At 36.4% G+C, this 16,693-nt stretch overlaps 3 protein-coding genes and 1 pseudogene across 3 annotated transcripts; 3 read left to right on the top strand and 1 right to left on the bottom strand.

Moving 5' to 3' along the window:
- The first annotated feature begins 4,421 nt into the window (after positions 1-4,421).
- Positions 4,422-6,269, top strand: LOC130724182 (protein NUCLEAR FUSION DEFECTIVE 4-like; annotated as a pseudogene).
- A 1,021-nt stretch (positions 6,270-7,290) lies between these two features.
- LOC130730309 (dual specificity phosphatase Cdc25) lies at positions 7,291-9,495 on the top strand. The gene is made up of 3 exons (XM_057582277.1): positions 7,291-7,556; positions 7,661-7,799; positions 9,043-9,495. Exons 1-3 carry the CDS (start codon positions 7,306-7,308, stop codon positions 9,214-9,216), a joined length of 564 nt encoding a protein of 187 aa, XP_057438260.1. The 5' UTR covers positions 7,291-7,305; the 3' UTR covers positions 9,217-9,495.
- Positions 9,496-10,367: 872 nt separating this feature from the next.
- LOC130732622 (uncharacterized) lies at positions 10,368-12,593 on the top strand. Its single transcript, XM_057584635.1, has 2 exons — positions 10,368-10,670; positions 11,389-12,593. The coding sequence occupies exon 2, from the start codon at positions 11,398-11,400 to the stop codon at positions 12,424-12,426; it is 1,029 nt and encodes a 342-aa protein (XP_057440618.1). The 5' UTR covers positions 10,368-10,670; positions 11,389-11,397; the 3' UTR covers positions 12,427-12,593.
- On the bottom strand, positions 12,542-13,094 carry LOC130724172 (uncharacterized). The gene is made up of 2 exons (XM_057575349.1): positions 12,945-13,094; positions 12,542-12,868 (listed from the first exon to the last, which is right to left on the bottom strand). The coding sequence occupies exons 1-2, from the start codon at positions 13,083-13,085 to the stop codon at positions 12,542-12,544; spliced, it is 468 nt and encodes a 155-aa protein (XP_057431332.1). The 5' UTR covers positions 13,086-13,094.
- Positions 13,095-16,693: the final 3,599 nt, after the last annotated feature.

Here is a 16,693-nt window from a genome sequence, read left to right as displayed (position 1 = left end):
TCTTTATTGATTAAATCAAGTATGTACAGACATATATCATAAATTATGTAGCTAGGTACCCTTCAATATTGACTCGAACTTAGATGACTTGGTATAAACGCAATTATGTCATACTTTATGATTTATCTTTCACAATCGTGATTTGTGTTGTTATCACATTCACCGTAGATTCCTGTTGATCTGGATCACGATTAGTTTATTTTACTTTGTGGAAACGAACACGCATAATCACGTTCACTCTTCTATTTCATATGTTGTTTAATTTGTTGGTAATTCCTTATATCTATGGTTTGTGTTATTGTCTTCATGTTCATGAAGAATGTCAAACGAGTTCCTGTTGAACTCAATAAGAAGTTTTTTTGTCCACTTTGCTCATCATTTTTTACTCTTCTATTTCATTTGCTGTTTATTATATTTTTAATAATCAATGTATTGATTGATATATCAAATACAATAGACATATTCCCCCTACAACGCGCGGATAAAAAACACTAATTCCGTACAAGAGAGAGACGTTCACTAACTTATTCTTGTCATTCACTAAATCAAAATATTGTTGTCTAACGTAACGCTTAAAGTCAAGTTGTAAAAAAAGGATAAAAATATTGGATCATGTGATGAAACAAAATAATATTTGTAATAAATAATTAATATTATTTTATTATTTTTATAGTAAATGTGTTATTTTGTTTGGAAAAAAAAATATTAATCAATAAAAGGATGAAAACATCCCTCCCAACTCTCATCATAGGGGCATAGCATACAATGTAAACATTACTCCAGTTGTATAAACCCGTGCAATGCACACAACATAAAAATCATAAACATTTATATTTAAGTTAATCAATATTACCTAAAAATAATAAAAGGGTAACTAATCATTTTTTTAATCAATTAATTAATTGATTTCAAAATTTATAAATCTAAATAAAATAATTAATTGATTGAATTTCAAAAATATCAATACAAAATAAACAAAATAAATGATTCTTAACAACCTTCTTAAGTAGGCAAATTAATTAGAGATTTTCAAAGATTCTAGAACGCCCAAAGGGCAATTTGTCTATGACAGTACCCCTGTTTTGCAAGTCCATCTTCAAATGAATTTGCTTCTATAAAGCTTTGTTTATGAGTTTCTAGGGGAGGTGGAAAGACTTGGAGAGGAACGAGAGAGAAGGGGGTAAGACTTTCCCTTGTTTGCAAGTCCAAAACTCCCCATTTGAGGAACTAAAAATATAACTAAGAGAATTTTGGAGGGGTGTTGGACGGTTTTTTGAAATACCCGAAAGTCTTCCCCTCCTTCTTAAAAACTCGTAAATAAAGGGAGGGCTTCTTGGAAGTCTCTTTCTTCTCTTCTTTCTCATCCAAAACTCAACTCGCACACACACTCTAAGAATATGAGTAACTTGCAAGCAGTGATTAATATTATGACAAACAATGAATATTATACTTAAATATCAACAAATAATTAATTTGCCAAAGAAATGTTCAATCACTAGTATTTTTCATTAAAATTAACCATAGTAGTCCGTGTGAGCCACAAAAGTTGAAGCCGATCAGAGTTGATTTGCCAAAGAGATTTCTGATGGGCTAACAACTAATCAGGAATTAATTATCACCAGAGTAGTCAAAACAGTTACAATATATACAAAAACAACAAGGATTAAGCCAAATTTCCTTAAGCGAGACTCCATATCCCGTTCAAGGTTGGCAATCTGCTTCCTGAGATTATCCTCTAGTGTTTCTTGTCGTTCTTCAATGGACTTGAAAAAACAAATTTTACTATATCAATTAATTAAAATTACACTTATTGCATATGCATGACTCAATTAGAAAATTTGATTATTAACCAAATCATAAAACATATATAAAAAAAAATTAATAAATAAGGATGCAATTAACCTTCACAAATTCTTCATCAAAGGCAATCACTGCAGAAGTATAGAGTTTTCTCACATCTTTCAATGAACATGCCTGATCACATTGAGGACACTGCACAACAAAATGACAAATAAAAGATAAATGTAAATTAAGGCAAAAAACATGGTTCATAGGTGGAATATAGAAGTGCCTTTTTGGCATAAAAAATGCCGCAATTACCAAAACAATATGTGATAAGTTAGTTGGTCATTACCTTGCCTGAACCAATCTTACGTCGAAGCCATTGCTTGATGCAAGACATGCCATATATGTGTCCACAAGGAAGACAACTAAACTCGTTCATAAAAATGAAAACAATCAAACAATTGTTACTACTCAACAACAAAGAATGAATTGCACTGTGAATTGTTAATTACTACTCAACAATTGTTGGATAAGGGGTGTCACCAGATTCGGTGTTTGCCTTTGTTGACCCAAACGTCCATGCAAATAGGGCAAGTGAAGCCAACGCTGAGGTTGTTGCACTCTCCGATGGGATGTGTAGTCAGAAGCAAGTTCTGGTGTCCAATGTGGTCGAACGTCCTTGCCATCACAATCAGAAGGAAAGAGCGGCTGAAGTGAGAGGAGAAAAAAACCTATTGAATGAATGATTATTGAACTTAACCAAAAGTAGGTCATGCCATTTATGTAGTTATTGTTACGCTATATTTTTTTTTTATAATTAATATCTTAAAATTACGTTCAAAAAAATATCTTAAAATTGGTTTTTTTTTGTTACAATCTTAAAATTGGTTAAAGGTGAATACTAGCTAGGACGGTCCTTTTATAAAAAGAAGCATCGGTGGTCTTTCATTCAAAATTGTCAGATTTTAAAATATAAGAATATTTTTTTGATGGATATGGTCATGATTAAATTAGAGATAAAATGGTAAAAATATATATTTTTTTTGAAATGGGTAAAAATGTAATATACTATCTTTCTTATTAATTAAAAGAATAAACAAAAATCCATAATTTCTAAAATTTCATACCCATTCCCCAGAATCGCCACCGCCTTGCAACCTCCACACTGCCGTGACCGCCTTTTCGACCACAACATTATTACTGTGCTTCTTCCCATGTAATTCTCAACTCTAGCATCTTCAATATGAATGCGCAACCTCTTAGTTTTAGGCCCAATATTACGAGTCCTTCTTCTCTATCATATTTAGAAAAACTACGTACATTCGATGTTGAAAACTAATTTTGAAGGTTGAATGAGAGATTCATAAGATTAAAATTAAGAGATTAATTTATATGTATTGACAGTGTAAAAAGTTTTACACATAAGTTATTAAAAAGATAAAAATATTGGATCATGAGATAAAACAAAATGGTATTTGTAATAAGATAATTAAAGGATTATTATTGTATTTTCCGATTGTAACAAAAAAAAGGATTATTATTGTAGTATGATGATTGTAATATTAAATGTGTTAGTTTTTTCGTAACAACAAAGCATATTAATCAATAAAATTATGTAAACATCCCTCTCATCATAGAGGTAGTAGAATGTAAACATTATTACTCCAAATTGTTATTAAATTAGTGCATGAACCTGTACAATGCACATGGTGTAAAAATTATAAATTTTGTTCAGTAATATTATTCACAAAAACAACAAAAAAATCTTAGATTCAATCTCAAAATCGGTTGCCATAGTGACACGGTTGACTCTTGTTTAAGTGTTGTACCTCAGCCGTCATGTGGCTGCTCGAACACCAGCTGAGACGAGATGTTTTATTACTAAGTCATTTAGTCGGTCCTTATGGCATTTTCTTATATGCAAGTTTTTTTGGGTCTAGTGAGTTGCTAGAGTCTTTTTGCTTAGTGAATGGTTGGAACACTAATCACAATGATGTGCACAACTTCTGGCAGAGGGGCACAATTCTCATGATTAAGTACATGTTGAGTTCAGAGTGAAAAGTAACTATCTCTCATATTAATTATCGATAAATGTATATTTTATTTACAAGTTATATTAATAGATATTAAGTTAAAATATATCAATAATTTTTATTTTGGTCAAACCTAAATATTTCCTATTAATTAATAATATATTTATTGAGATATTGATAAATAATTATTATATTGCTTATCTACCAACAAGGTTGTTTTTTTAAAATTTCAATACTATAATTTTAAAATGTGTAAATATTAATATAATTTCCATATGAAAATTGATATATATGTGAATTTCACAGGAAACTTACTATTTATAAATATAATTATGAGTAATGTTATCTGGTGCGATAAGAATGAGAAACGAAATGCATGTACGTTGTTTAATTTATGAATTAAAGAAATTTTGTTAGTTGAAAACTTAAAATAAAAGGAAATTAGATAGCATAGCTGAATTATCACATTTTGTTTCTCATTCTTATCATTCTTATCGCATAGATAACATTACTCTACATATACATGGGCTTCATATTAGCATCTCAACTCAACACCATTGATCCACACCCCTAAAACCAAAACAAAGAGTGCTTCATCCTAAAATGGTGGCAGCAGAATTCAACAGTGGCGACGGTGGCCATGGTGGTTGGAGAGGAGCAAAGACCTTCACCTACCGCGTCCTCACCGGTCGTTGGTTCATGTTATTTGCCTCTACACTAATCATGGCTGTTGCTGGGGCAACCTATGTGTTTGGCCTATACTCCAATGTTGTCAAATCCTCTTTAGGCTACGACCAAACCACTCTCAACCTTCTCAGTTTCTTCAAAGACCTTGGTACCAATGTTGGTGTCATCTCAGGGCTAATCAACGAAGTCTCGCCGCCATGGGTGGGGCTCTCAATTGGGGTTGTCATGAACTTCTTTGGCTACTTCATGATATGGCTTGCTGTCACAGGCCACATTCCCAAACCCCAAGTTTGGCAAATGTGTCTCTACATTTCCATAGGTGCCAATTCCCTTACATTTGTTAACACTAGTGCTTTGGTCTCTTGTGTCAAGAATTTCCCTGGAAGCAGAGGCAGTGTTTTAGGCCTTCTCAAAGGTTATATTGGGCTAAGTAGTGCCATAATCACACAGCTTTACCATGCCTTCTATGGTGAAAATCCCCAAGCTCTTATCTTGTTCATTGCTTATCTCCCTGCAGCTGTTTCCACTGTTTTTCTTCCAGCAATTAGGACATTAAAGTTAAACACTTCACAACAAGACAAAGAGAACAAGGTTCTCTACAATTTTCTTTACATGTCACTTGGTCTTGCTGGGTTTCTCATGATATTGATCATTGTTCAGCACAAGTTAAGTTTTTCAAGGATTGAGTACATTGGTGGTGGAATTGGGGTTATTTTGCTGCTTCTTCTCCCACTTGCTGTTGTTTTCAGAGAGGAATTCAAGCTCTTGAAGGAAAAGACACAAGCTTTCTTTGACTCATCTCAATTAAAAGTAGTCACTGAAGTTCCACCTTCAAATATGGCACTACCAAAAGGTGTAGTACCATCTACCAACAACACAAGCTCACCCAAGAAAAGCTCTTGTTTGAGCACCATTTTCAAACCCCCAAATAGAGGAGAAGACCACACCATTCTGCAAGCCATGTTCAGCATTGACATGTTGATTCTCTTCATAGCAACAACATTTGGTGTTGGTGGAACATTAACTGCAATTGACAACCTAGGACAAATTGGTCACTCATTGGGATACCCTTCTAAGAGCACCACAACCTTTGTGTCCCTTGTGAGCATATGGAACTATCTTGGGAGAGCAGTTTGTGGTTATCTCTCTGAAATCTTCTTAACCAAATACAAAGTCCCTCGCCCTTACATGTTAACTCTAGTTATGCTTATATCATGTGTTGGCCATGTTCTGATAGCTCTTGGTGTGCCAAACTCTTTCTACTTGGCTTCAGTGATCATTGGGTTTTGTTTTGGAGCTCAATGGCCATTAATGTTTGCAATCATATCAGAAATTTTTGGCTTGAAATACTACTCAACATTGTACAACGTTGGAGCTTTGGCAAGCCCTGTTGGGTCTTACATACTAAACGTGAGAGTGGCTGGTTATTTGTATGATAAAGAGGCTTTGAAGCAATTGGAGGCAAAGGGATGAACTAGAGAAGCAGGGAAGGATCTAATTTGTGTAGGAGTTGAATGCTACAAAATGGCTTTTATCATCATCACTGCATTAACTCTTGTTGGTTGTTTTATTTCTTTCATTTTGGCTCTGAGGACTAGGAAATTTTACAAAGGTGATATCTACAGAAAGTTCAGGGAAGAACTTGAACCAGCTGAGACTGAGATGGGGACAACAAAAAATGATGTTGCTCTTCCTGAAACAGAAGGCAAGGGAACCTTAAGAACCACAGAGGCTTCTCCCAGCACTACCACAAGAGGCTCTTAGGAATTAAAGCAATAGAAAGTCAAGTGTGTATAAAACTTGGCTACAAGTAATGTCTGGCCTTTCCATGTCCATATAGAAAGCGAAAAAGAAATGTGAAACACGCATTCTTAGTGACACCTACCGCCACAAACTGCCAAGTTTATTGAAAAAAATTAACTCATGTGTTTATGACGGTTTAAATCTACAAGTTGTAGGTGTTGTAGATGTCACACAATTTTTGGTACCCATAAATTAGTGTTGTATAAAAAGGAATTGAAATATTTTATCCATGATGTCCTCTTCCATTTCTCACCAAAAGAATTGTGCTATTTTATTTAAAAAAAATCATTGTGTTGTCATATTCATATATTTTTAAATTGAGATTCGAGGAAACTTCTACCCTAAACAATTATCGAATCTATGATAACTTAGCTAAGAGCACAAAAACATGGTTTCAATTAAAAAATAATAATATCACTATAGTTATTTTTTTGGTAACATGGAGGGGCATGACCCCAAAAGCTAAAAAACGCTAAGCAATAGGAACACACAGAGATGTTAAAGCATCATCCACATCCTAGAATAAATGATTGACATTCTGCCAAAGGAGAATGCAACACATGCGTCCCGAAGCCAAACACATGAGCTCACTTAGCTAGACAATCTGCCAAGGAATTAGCCTCCCGTAAGACATGATGAAATTGACCCTCCATCTATAGTGGAATCTCATGACAGATACCCTTACGAGGTCCAAATACGGACTAACCAGGTTCCCATGTTCCCTAACTGCAGCAATAACCTTTGCATAATCACACTCTATCATTACCTTCATGAAGTGCACGCTACCCATAACCTCCACCGTTGTACAAATAGCCCAGAGCTCCGCTTACAAAGGATTCGAGGTGCCCATGCGCCTACAAAAACCGCGTAACCAACAACCGGAGCTATTCCGAAGTTCACCGCGCCCGCGAGTACCCCAAACCGACCCATCACTATAGTTATTTTGAAGGGGTAAAATATGAATCTTTAAAACTCATATTTTAAAATATATTTCACTATGGTTCTTATAAACTGGTCTGATATCAATCTTGAGCACTTAAAATTTTATAAATATTTTCCTATGAAAGCAGTATTTAAATTTTGTTGTACTAGTAAAGATGGAGAAGAGAAAGAGGAAAAAGGGGAAGAAATAGTGAAGAAGAAGACAACAGAGGAGGAGAAGGAGATGGCTCGCACGATCTCGTTCATCACAGGGCCACAGCTTCTCTCTCTCAAACGCCTACCAACCATCGCCGTCGTCGACGTCAGGTACCACCACCACCGTCAATTTCCCCTCTCAACCCTAACTCACTGAGTCACTGTGTTGAAAATTGAAATTGAAATCGTTGCTGATTGTTTGATTTGATGTGAAGAGACGATGAGAGGAGTTACGATGGGCACATATCTGGGTCTCTTCACTACGCAAGCGACACTTTCTCCCAAGACATCCCGAAGCTTCTTCACGAAGTTAAAGGCAAAGAAACCCTAGTTTTCCACTGCGCTTTAAGCCAGGTTCTAAATTGTTATGCATCTCTTCTGCAATTTCAGTTTTTGGGAGAGGGGTTGTGTGTGTAATCGTTGTTATTCTTCATGTAATCGCTTATGCTTTTGAAAATATTGATGGGTCAGAGCTATTTCAGTTAATTGCAATTATGGTAGTTTAAATATTGTATTTTTAGGGTAGATTAGTAACAAACCTTCAAATTGATCAAAAACTAAGATGCTTGGATAGTTGTGATATGTAGAAAAACATTTTTAGTGTGTTTGGTTGAACTTTTGGAAATTGATTTCTACCAAGAAGCTTTGAGTTTGTGGTGTAGCTTTTGAGTAGAGGTGAATTGGATGTTGAGGGAGTGGAGTATAGCTTTTTGTTTTTATATGGCACTGTTTTTGCCAATTCTGCTGGGACAAATGAAAATTATGTGAATTTCTGTTCTGAGCAAAACCCCTTTTGTGAAAGGTGCTGTTCTTCATTTTGGAGTTTTCATTGGCAAGCTTGTAGCTCTTGGTTCCTTAGATTTGAACCTTTATTTTAGTTGGCTTAGTAATCATGACTGAATTGGCTCGTTTTTCTGAAGTCAAACATTAGAGAGAGATAAAATAGCTTGAATCGAAGAAAGTGTTGAAAGGTACAAAAATTGGAGTGAGAGTTGGTCAAAAGAAAGTTGAGGAGGGAGTCCTGAGGAAAGATAAAAGTTTTATGTGAATGGCCAGCAATGGTTTCGGGGGATCAGAACTCTTTTCTTAATTTGTTGATATTGATTTTAAACCATCTTCCATTGGCATGGGCAAAAAGTCACATATAAAATTATCTGTATCTGATTCCTGTTCTTAGTATGATCTTCTTCTTATAGAATTTCCAGTTTTACATGAATGATGATCAGCTTCTTATATGCAATTATGCATATGTTGATTTGTTTAGATTTTTTTTTCCCAAATCACTTGTATTTTTCAGGATGTGCATGCTGATATCTTACCCTGACAGAGTTGATATTCAACTATTGTTACATAACTTGAGTTAGTTCCTAGATAAACTGGATATTCATCATATTAAGTTTTTTACTTCCTATATTCAACTTTGTGGTTATGTCATGAAAAACTCAACTTGACATACCTTGTCATAAACAAGACTTTTCTGATTTTGACATTTGATTTGAGAGACTTTTTGTCACAGGATCATGGATGTCTTCCTATACCTTTTTTGTATGATATAAGAATTAAAAATCGAAATTGAATGATATAAATTGTTTTGTAGGTTCGTGGCCCAAGCTGTGCTAGGAGGTTAGCCAATTATCTCGAGGAGAGTAAGGAAGATGTCGGGATAAAGAACATTATGGTTTTAGAATGTGGTTTCAATGGGTGGGAAGCTTCTGGTAGACCTGTTTGCCGCTGCGCCAATGCTCCTTGCAAGGAGTCTGAGAGTGCTTAATCTAAGATATCTTCATGTTTGTGATGGAATAATTGTAAGCATATTGTCTTTCTTGTGATATGTACACACATTTGTATACAAAATCAAAAGTATGATCACTATATATGATCACATCATTATATAAATCATAGGTAAACTGAATACCAGTTTCTGTTTTGTCTGTGGCTTGTAAGAAATCCTTGGTTGGAGGTTGCCAAGAATAGCATAAGGTACTCAATTTTTTACCTGAACTTCCCTTCAGCATCACATTATGTAAGCTAATCAGTATTGTTCAGAAAATCTGATTTGACTAGTTTCATAATCTTCATTTGGATTTGGGTCCTTTAATTTGAGGGGTCTGCTCTAAAGGATGAAGTGCAAAATTATAATTATTGATCTGAAAATCAATAATGGAGAGTGCATTTGTCGTTTAGAGGAGTTACATCTATAACTATTATTTGTGGTTGGCAATCAAAATCCCAAACTCCATATCTGTATTGGTACTTTTTCTGTAATTCTTGAGGCGTTTCTGAAATTATACTTGCTCTCTGATTTCTTTTGTTTACTACACAAGTAAAAACCAGGTGAACTAAACAAGTTGTTAAACAAATCTAAGTCATCCTTATCACGTATCCATAACCTGCACCTTCCTACTCTACCTATCGTGACCTAATACATCAAAACAATACAGAACAATTGCTATACGCTGAACGAGTTTAAGAAGTTATTGTCTCCTCTAAGTTAAATGTACCGCTTCGTTACATAGGCATACGATTTTGCCTGACATTCAATAGAAATACACATTAGCGGTGGTTTTGGACATTGTCAAAGTCATATGTCTATCTATCATTTTTAGTGGACTGAGTACAATGCAGACTCAAATTTGATATTTTGATCAGGTAATTTTTTTAGTGTAATACTTCACTAGTCATGGCTAGCTTTAGGATCATGTCGGGTTGAGTTTTTTTCAAAAAAAAAAATTGAATATCGTGTATAGTTAAGTTTATATTTTAGAAATAAGCAATTTAAATGCTTTATCATGAAAATTGAGAAGAATTATATTAAATTTTTTTTTGAACGTTGGGAAGAATTATATTAATATAAATATAGTAACATGTTTTTTTTTGGTACATAAAAATATAATAACATGTTATGCAAAAGGAACGGGATTTGGGTTTAACACCCCACCCATTAGGCCCCCCGCCCCACCTTGGGGGGCGAAATTACCAGAAAACCAGTTGATTAAAAACGGTAAATGATTACCCGACTCTATAACGGGTAATCATTTACCGATCGTGTTTAAAACATATAAACACGACAGTTTGGGTTTTGAAACCCATTATTTCAAAACCCAAATTTCCCTCCCTCAATCGCATCCTCTCTCAAAGCTCGGTTCCACCACTTCAATCATTTCAAAGGTCGGTTCTAATCATCATCAAAGCTCCCACAAAGACCCATTCCATTACATTCAAAAGGTAAGTTTTGATTTCAATGATTTTCACATTTGAAGTTTGAATTAGGTCAATGGTTGAACACTAGGGTAGTTGATTGATGATTAGAGGTAGGTTTTGTTGTGTTTTGTTGCCTGAAATTCCATGAAACGAGTACGGGCACGAGTGGGGTGCATTTGGGTCTGTTTCTGGGTTTACTGTAATATTGGAAAATCAATTTCCGATATGATAATGGAAAATGATTTTCCGATATGGTAATGGAAAATGATTTTCCGATATGACAGTATGACAGTGCAGACTTCCAAAATTTATTTCCAATATTTAACCATGGCATGTATTTAGCTTCCAGGATTACTTTGCTGATTTGTTGAGAATTGGAAAAGATCAAGATAGATTTGATGTGTTGTGATTAGGAAAGTTGTTTATTGTTTATTGTTTATTGGAAAAGATTAAGCGCTCAAATCATATGCTTCATGTGTTGTAATTAGGAAAGTTGTTTATTGTTTTTGTTTGCTTGTGATGATGGTTGCTTGACCTTAACACAGCTAAAAATTTAATTTAATCACATTCACATGCAAACTAACAACTAATTCTCTATATTTTCCTTTTCCTATGGTTAGTTGCTAAACGATTGATTGGAAATTTCCTGATTAAGTTAAAAAATGACTCAAATGATATGCTCATATGTGAAAATGCTTTACTTATTATGACAAGTATTGTTAAATTTGTTTGTTTTGCACAGATAGCGAGAATGAAGGGCGGGAGGAAGAGGTCACGACATGCTTCTACTAGTGAGGATCCAGCGGATCGACACGAGCGCTTGCATGCTTCTACCAGGCGCGGCGACCATATTGCAGCCACTCAGGCGGTAGAGGCTTCAGCTCCGTCTCCATCCCCATCTGCTACTCCGGTCGGGGCTCCGTCAGCTACCCCCGCTCCGTCTGCTACTAGGGCTCCGGCTGAGCTGGACCCTGCTCCGTTGTCTCCGATGGCTGAGTTACCTCGTCAGGAGACATCTTCTTCTGAGCCTAGTGGCGAGGAGTCTTCTTCTTCTTCTGAGCTTAGTGGTCAGGAGGAGGAGCCTCTTATTCTGCAGGAGGAGATTGATGCTGCTGATGTTGTGCCAGATGTGGTGCCAGAGGGCGGTGCAGAGGGCGGTGCGGATGACGATCTCATCCAGAGGGTGGCACCGTTTCCCGGGGGGCCTGAGGATCTGTCGCTTCTTGCGCATTATCCTGACCACAAGGCTCCTTGGACGTGGCAGGCACTTCTTCGCACAGACCCGCGGTACGTGGACCGTCGGACATTGAGGGTGGCCACTGTTGGGGGGAAGGTATGGAACCTCCCCTGTGATGGCGATTCAGAGGCCCACACACATGTGCGACAGCTGCTGCAGCAGACGGGTTTGTATCACCTGCCTTGGTGCGGGTTACCGGAGACAGACCCAGTTGTCGTACTGGCCCTTGTTGAGAGATGGCATGAGGAGACGAGTAGCTTCCACATGCCGTTCGGGGAGATGACTATCACCCTGGACGATGTGTCTGCTCTTCTCCATCTTCCCACAGGGTCGAGGTTCTACACTCCGGGCAGAGGGGAGCGAGACGAGGTTGCAGCGCTCTGCGCCCAGCTCCTGGGAGGATCTGTTGCTGCTTATCTGGCTGAGTTTGAGGCGGCGGGTGGCCAGAACATTCGGTTCTCACCGTCCAACTTCTTCAGCAAGTATTGTATCTCTGTCAGTGACCCACGAACGGATTGTCTGAACCGCTTGCAAACACCATAAATTTGTTGGATGGTAGTCAAGTTTGAAGGATCTTTTTCCTTCAAGGACGCCAACATCTTTCTAGGTGGAACCCAAGTCTTAGCCTGATTTATCACGTCTTCCTTCGCCTCACTATTCAGTCTACCAGAAAATTGTGGCCAACTAGTGACTCAGCTGCGAGATGGATGTGTCTACCGTCCATCACCTTCAACCACCAACCTTTATCATCTTTCGTACGTCGTCCTTTTAGCCTAAAAGGACAACCTGTCTTTTGTGTTGACGTTCCTTCAACAAGATCCGGTTCTCTGTAGGGAATATACGCACCATGCTTCTCACACCCCAGAATGACATATTCTTTTCTTCCCTTCGCACCACTATCAGACTTTGTTGTCACCAAAACAAAATTATTTGCCATAGAAATGTCGCGAACCCATTTCATAAGATCATCTTTCAAAGGGAAACGCTGTTTCAGGATAAACAAGGCATAAGGCATAAAACAAGGCATAAACAAAGCATGCAAAAATTTGTGCAATGAGTACCTGATCAGTATGATACAAATGAGAGACATCTATAGATATAATCGGAGGTTCAGCTAGTGATGGTTGCTCCTCTGGATTATCATTTTCCAATCCAGCAGCATGTATCAATTGTGATTCACCAAAGAAAAAGGACTCTGTCATCCCTGGAACAAAAACGGTAAATCAATAACCGACCCTATAACGGTAAATAAAATTCCGGTATAATAACGGTAAATCATCATCCGATACATTAACGACAATTCATTTACCGATTCGATTCACGATTTAGCAACCTAAATTACCAACTTAACTAACTAAACTAACTACTTAAACTAACAACTAACTACTTAAACTAACTATAAATAAAGTACCAAAGCTAACACCACTTACCAGAAGTTAAAAGCTTTCCCTTGGTGGTGGTGGTGTTGGTGGTGGTGGTGGTGGAAATGTGGAGATGGTGGTGGTGGTGGGAAGGTGAAATGTGAGGGAGGAGTGGAGTAATGGTAGAATAAGGTAGTTTGGGCGAGTTATGGGGGGCTGGTGGGGGGTTGTTGGAGGGAGGAGTAATGGTGGAGGGGTTGGTGGAGGGAGGAGTAATGGTGAAAAGGTGATCAAACTGCCAGATTACCAATCGGTAAATGATATACCGATATCAATATAAGAATCGGTTAATGATTAACCGATATTGTTCTTCGTGTTCTGGGTAATGGGATAAAGGTGTTCATACTGAGGAACAATAACGGTAAATCATTTACCGATTGTTATTTTGACATCGGCAAATCATTTACCGATGGGTAGTTTTGGAATAAAAAAAAAATGCTGGGGCGCATAGCCTAAAGGGTGGGGTGCCAAACCCAAATCCCAAAAGGAACTGCTTGAAGTCAATAAATTTTGTTATAAATCACTAACCACCACAAAAAAAACAAACCAATGCCCTGTCAAGAAAGAAAAAGTTTTGTTAGACTAGCTAGGTTGAGTTGGATCAACTGGGTCTGGGAGCAAGGCCCCAAAGCACACCATGTCCAATTTCTAGGATATGAAAAGAAAAACCTCCACTATTCCAAGATTGGTAGATTTCTTGAATACCTATTGGCTATTATACTTCCATTAAAATCTAATTATTATTTTTTTGTTACACGAGGAAGAGATTTAAAATATAATTTCTAAACAGGTAATTTAGAGATTTTACAAGGCTCTGGTATTTTTCCACTCTAAATTAATAATCAACTAACTTACAAAATGTTGGGTAAAAGAGAAAAGTAATTCTAATATATACGCCTAAAAATGGATTATAGCAACAAGGCCTATTAGCTCAGTTGGTTAGAGCGTCGTGCTAATAACGCGAAGGTCACGCGAGGCCATTTTGTCAAGTTTTATTCATATAACAACACATTTTTTTAGCATCTCTTCAATGGCCGGAACAAAACAACTGATGGATGTCTGTCAATTTATTTCTATTTCTTGTGCTGCTCAATTTAGTACTTCAGTTATGCTTGAATTTGATGTCTATTGCGGTCATAATTTCTTGATATGCTCTAAAAGATGAAGCTGACATTATGAATAGAAGTGGTTTGGTTAGTGGCTCATGATCATCTTCAATCACTAGAATTTGTGCACAGATTTAAAAACACAAGAAGATGGACAGATGGGTCTTGTCCTGTTAGTGTTCTGTCCAGGTGTGTTGTGGACCTCAGCCATGGGTTGTTGCCAGCAGGATGTTAAGTGGTTTTGTCATAGATTGGGGGTTTAGATTTGCCACCCAGGCAATAGATCTAGCACCCCACTTAAAAGTGGGGAAATACCAAAATGTCCCTCCGTATTTATTTTCGGAACATAAACTTCCGAATTTTTTCAGAACATAAACTTCCATAGGTAAGTTGGGAGAACGGTCAATATCATGTTTCTATGATGTTTCGAAACATCATGTTTCCAATATATTTCGGAATGTTATCTTCCGAAGGGTACTCCTGCCATTTTTTTAAAAAGTCTGGGTGTTAGATCTATTGCCTGTGGGGTGGCAAATCTAACACCCATAGATTGGTGATGAACAACATTTTTCAACAGCTTTATACAACAACAAAAGAACAGAATAATTCTCCAATCCATGCTCGTATACATTCTTTATTTAAACAAGTCAATTCTGAAACAGGGGATTTCCTCAATCCAGATAAGATCACCCAAAGGAAAAGAGAGTTTAGCCAACAAATTCGTAACAGAATTATCAGATCTACGAATAAATAATAAATCAACAAAAATGAAAGAAAAGGGAAATGTGGTTTAGTTTGATTTGGTTAAGAAAAATCGGTTTTTATGCTCACTCCTATCCTACCTATAAGAGAAAAGAGAAATGTGCCTTCTTTTAATAAAAGTCAGTCAACCTTGACAACTAAATGACTAATTAATATTGCTTGCAAGAAGAGGCAACCGTGAAGAGCATGTGACATATGGATACATCCTAGTGAGTTGTTGGCCAAATGAAAGGGAAGGTTTGATGGAAAGAAGTCAAGGAACCACTAAAAATCACAAGCCCACAAATATGGTAGTAGTGGAGTAGGAAACTTCACAATTTAGACGTTTTAGGAATGAAAATTGCAATTCATATACTTGAAACTTAAATAATCTGTGCTTGCTTTATCTTCTTTCATTGTCTTGGACCTTTGGCTTTTAGGGGGGCAATGGTTCAATTTAAAGGATGCTGCTTTTCCTTTTGGTGGAAAGGCACTTCACAGCCAACTCAATAGTAAGCGACAAAAATAGTCACCCTATTACGTGTTCTTCTACATTGTTCCAACTCCAACTCATAAGTTGAATTGAATTATCATTCACACTCAATTTCTTTCCACTTCTTTTCCACATATATTTTGTTTCTATTTCTCTTATCTTTTTTGATTATGTCACTTATCACATCTCATATATTCACTCTATTTTTTCTTTTTATCTCGCTTATTCTTCTACTTCTTTTCCACTTAAAAGAGGTGCGAATGAAAGTTTTTCTGATAGAATTTGAAACGAGCACTACCTCTTTCTTACCAAGCCAAGGTGAGCATTAATGGATTACATTTCGGTAGTATTTTTTTTAAGATGGTATAATAAGTATTCACAAAAAATAATATAATAATAATAAATAAAACTATTAGCTAAACTAAATTTAAAAGTATATGAAGTATAGCTCAAGCAGTAAGAGCTGATAACATATGAGTTAAGAGGTGGATTAATCTGTGGAGAATACAATTTATCTTTCTGATGAATCAAAAAGAAATTAAAAAAACCAGCATGAGGTGGTGAGAAATTGATTATTTGCGACCGAAAAATGAACCTCTCACAAATACCTTGCCAAAAACGGCATTAGCGACGAAGTTTTAGAAAGGGAATGTTTCCTTAGAAAATTTCATCACAGATTTACAAAATACAACTTTTCCCTCTCTTGTCATTTTGTAAATTTGTAACGGATTTTGGTGCGGAAAATTTTCCCTGAACATTCTGTTACTATTTACTAATCTCATCTCCATTAAGTAGCTTGTGACGGATTAATTTCCCTTCGCAGATAACTACCTTCTCCAGGCATCATTGGTCTGGATTCTGGAATGTGGTTTTGGGAGTTGAAAGAGAATATGAATATAGAGGAGATAAAACGAAATACACTGTTATTACTTATTAAGGTTGACATTGATGGGTGAGATTTGCTTTCATTTTGTTCGTAGTCTAGCATCTGCAATAAGTTACTACTACTCCATAAGATGTCATTTCTTAAATTAGGTATAAAATTCAAT

Source organism: Lotus japonicus, chromosome 1 (genome assembly GCF_012489685.1).
Source record: "Lotus japonicus ecotype B-129 chromosome 1, LjGifu_v1.2".
In the NCBI taxonomy this organism is placed as follows: domain Eukaryota; kingdom Viridiplantae; phylum Streptophyta; class Magnoliopsida; order Fabales; family Fabaceae; genus Lotus; species Lotus japonicus.
Note: the sequence above shows the minus strand (reverse complement) of the source record. Positions and strands in the feature narration are given on the sequence as shown.

Bases quoted from the DNA above. Each gene is read 5' to 3' on its own strand.
- LOC130730309 (XM_057582277.1), top strand. From the start codon at position 7,306: ATGGTTCTTATAAACTGGTCTGATATCAATCTTGAGCACTTAAAATTT. The intron at 7,557-7,660 runs GTACCACCACCA...TTTGATGTGAAG, and splicing joins ATCGCCGTCGTCGACGTCAG to AGACGATGAGAGGAGTTACG. The intron at 7,800-9,042 runs GTTCTAAATTGT...ATTGTTTTGTAG, and splicing joins TCCACTGCGCTTTAAGCCAG to GTTCGTGGCCCAAGCTGTGC.
- LOC130732622 (XM_057584635.1), top strand. From the start codon at position 11,398: ATGAAGGGCGGGAGGAAGAGGTCACGACATGCTTCTACTAGTGAGGAT.
- LOC130724172 (XM_057575349.1), bottom strand. From the start codon at position 13,085: ATGACAGAGTCCTTTTTCTTTGGTGAATCACAATTGATACATGCTGCT. The intron at 12,869-12,944 runs GTACTCATTGCA...ATCCTGAAACAG, and splicing joins ATTTGTATCATACTGATCAG to CGTTTCCCTTTGAAAGATGA.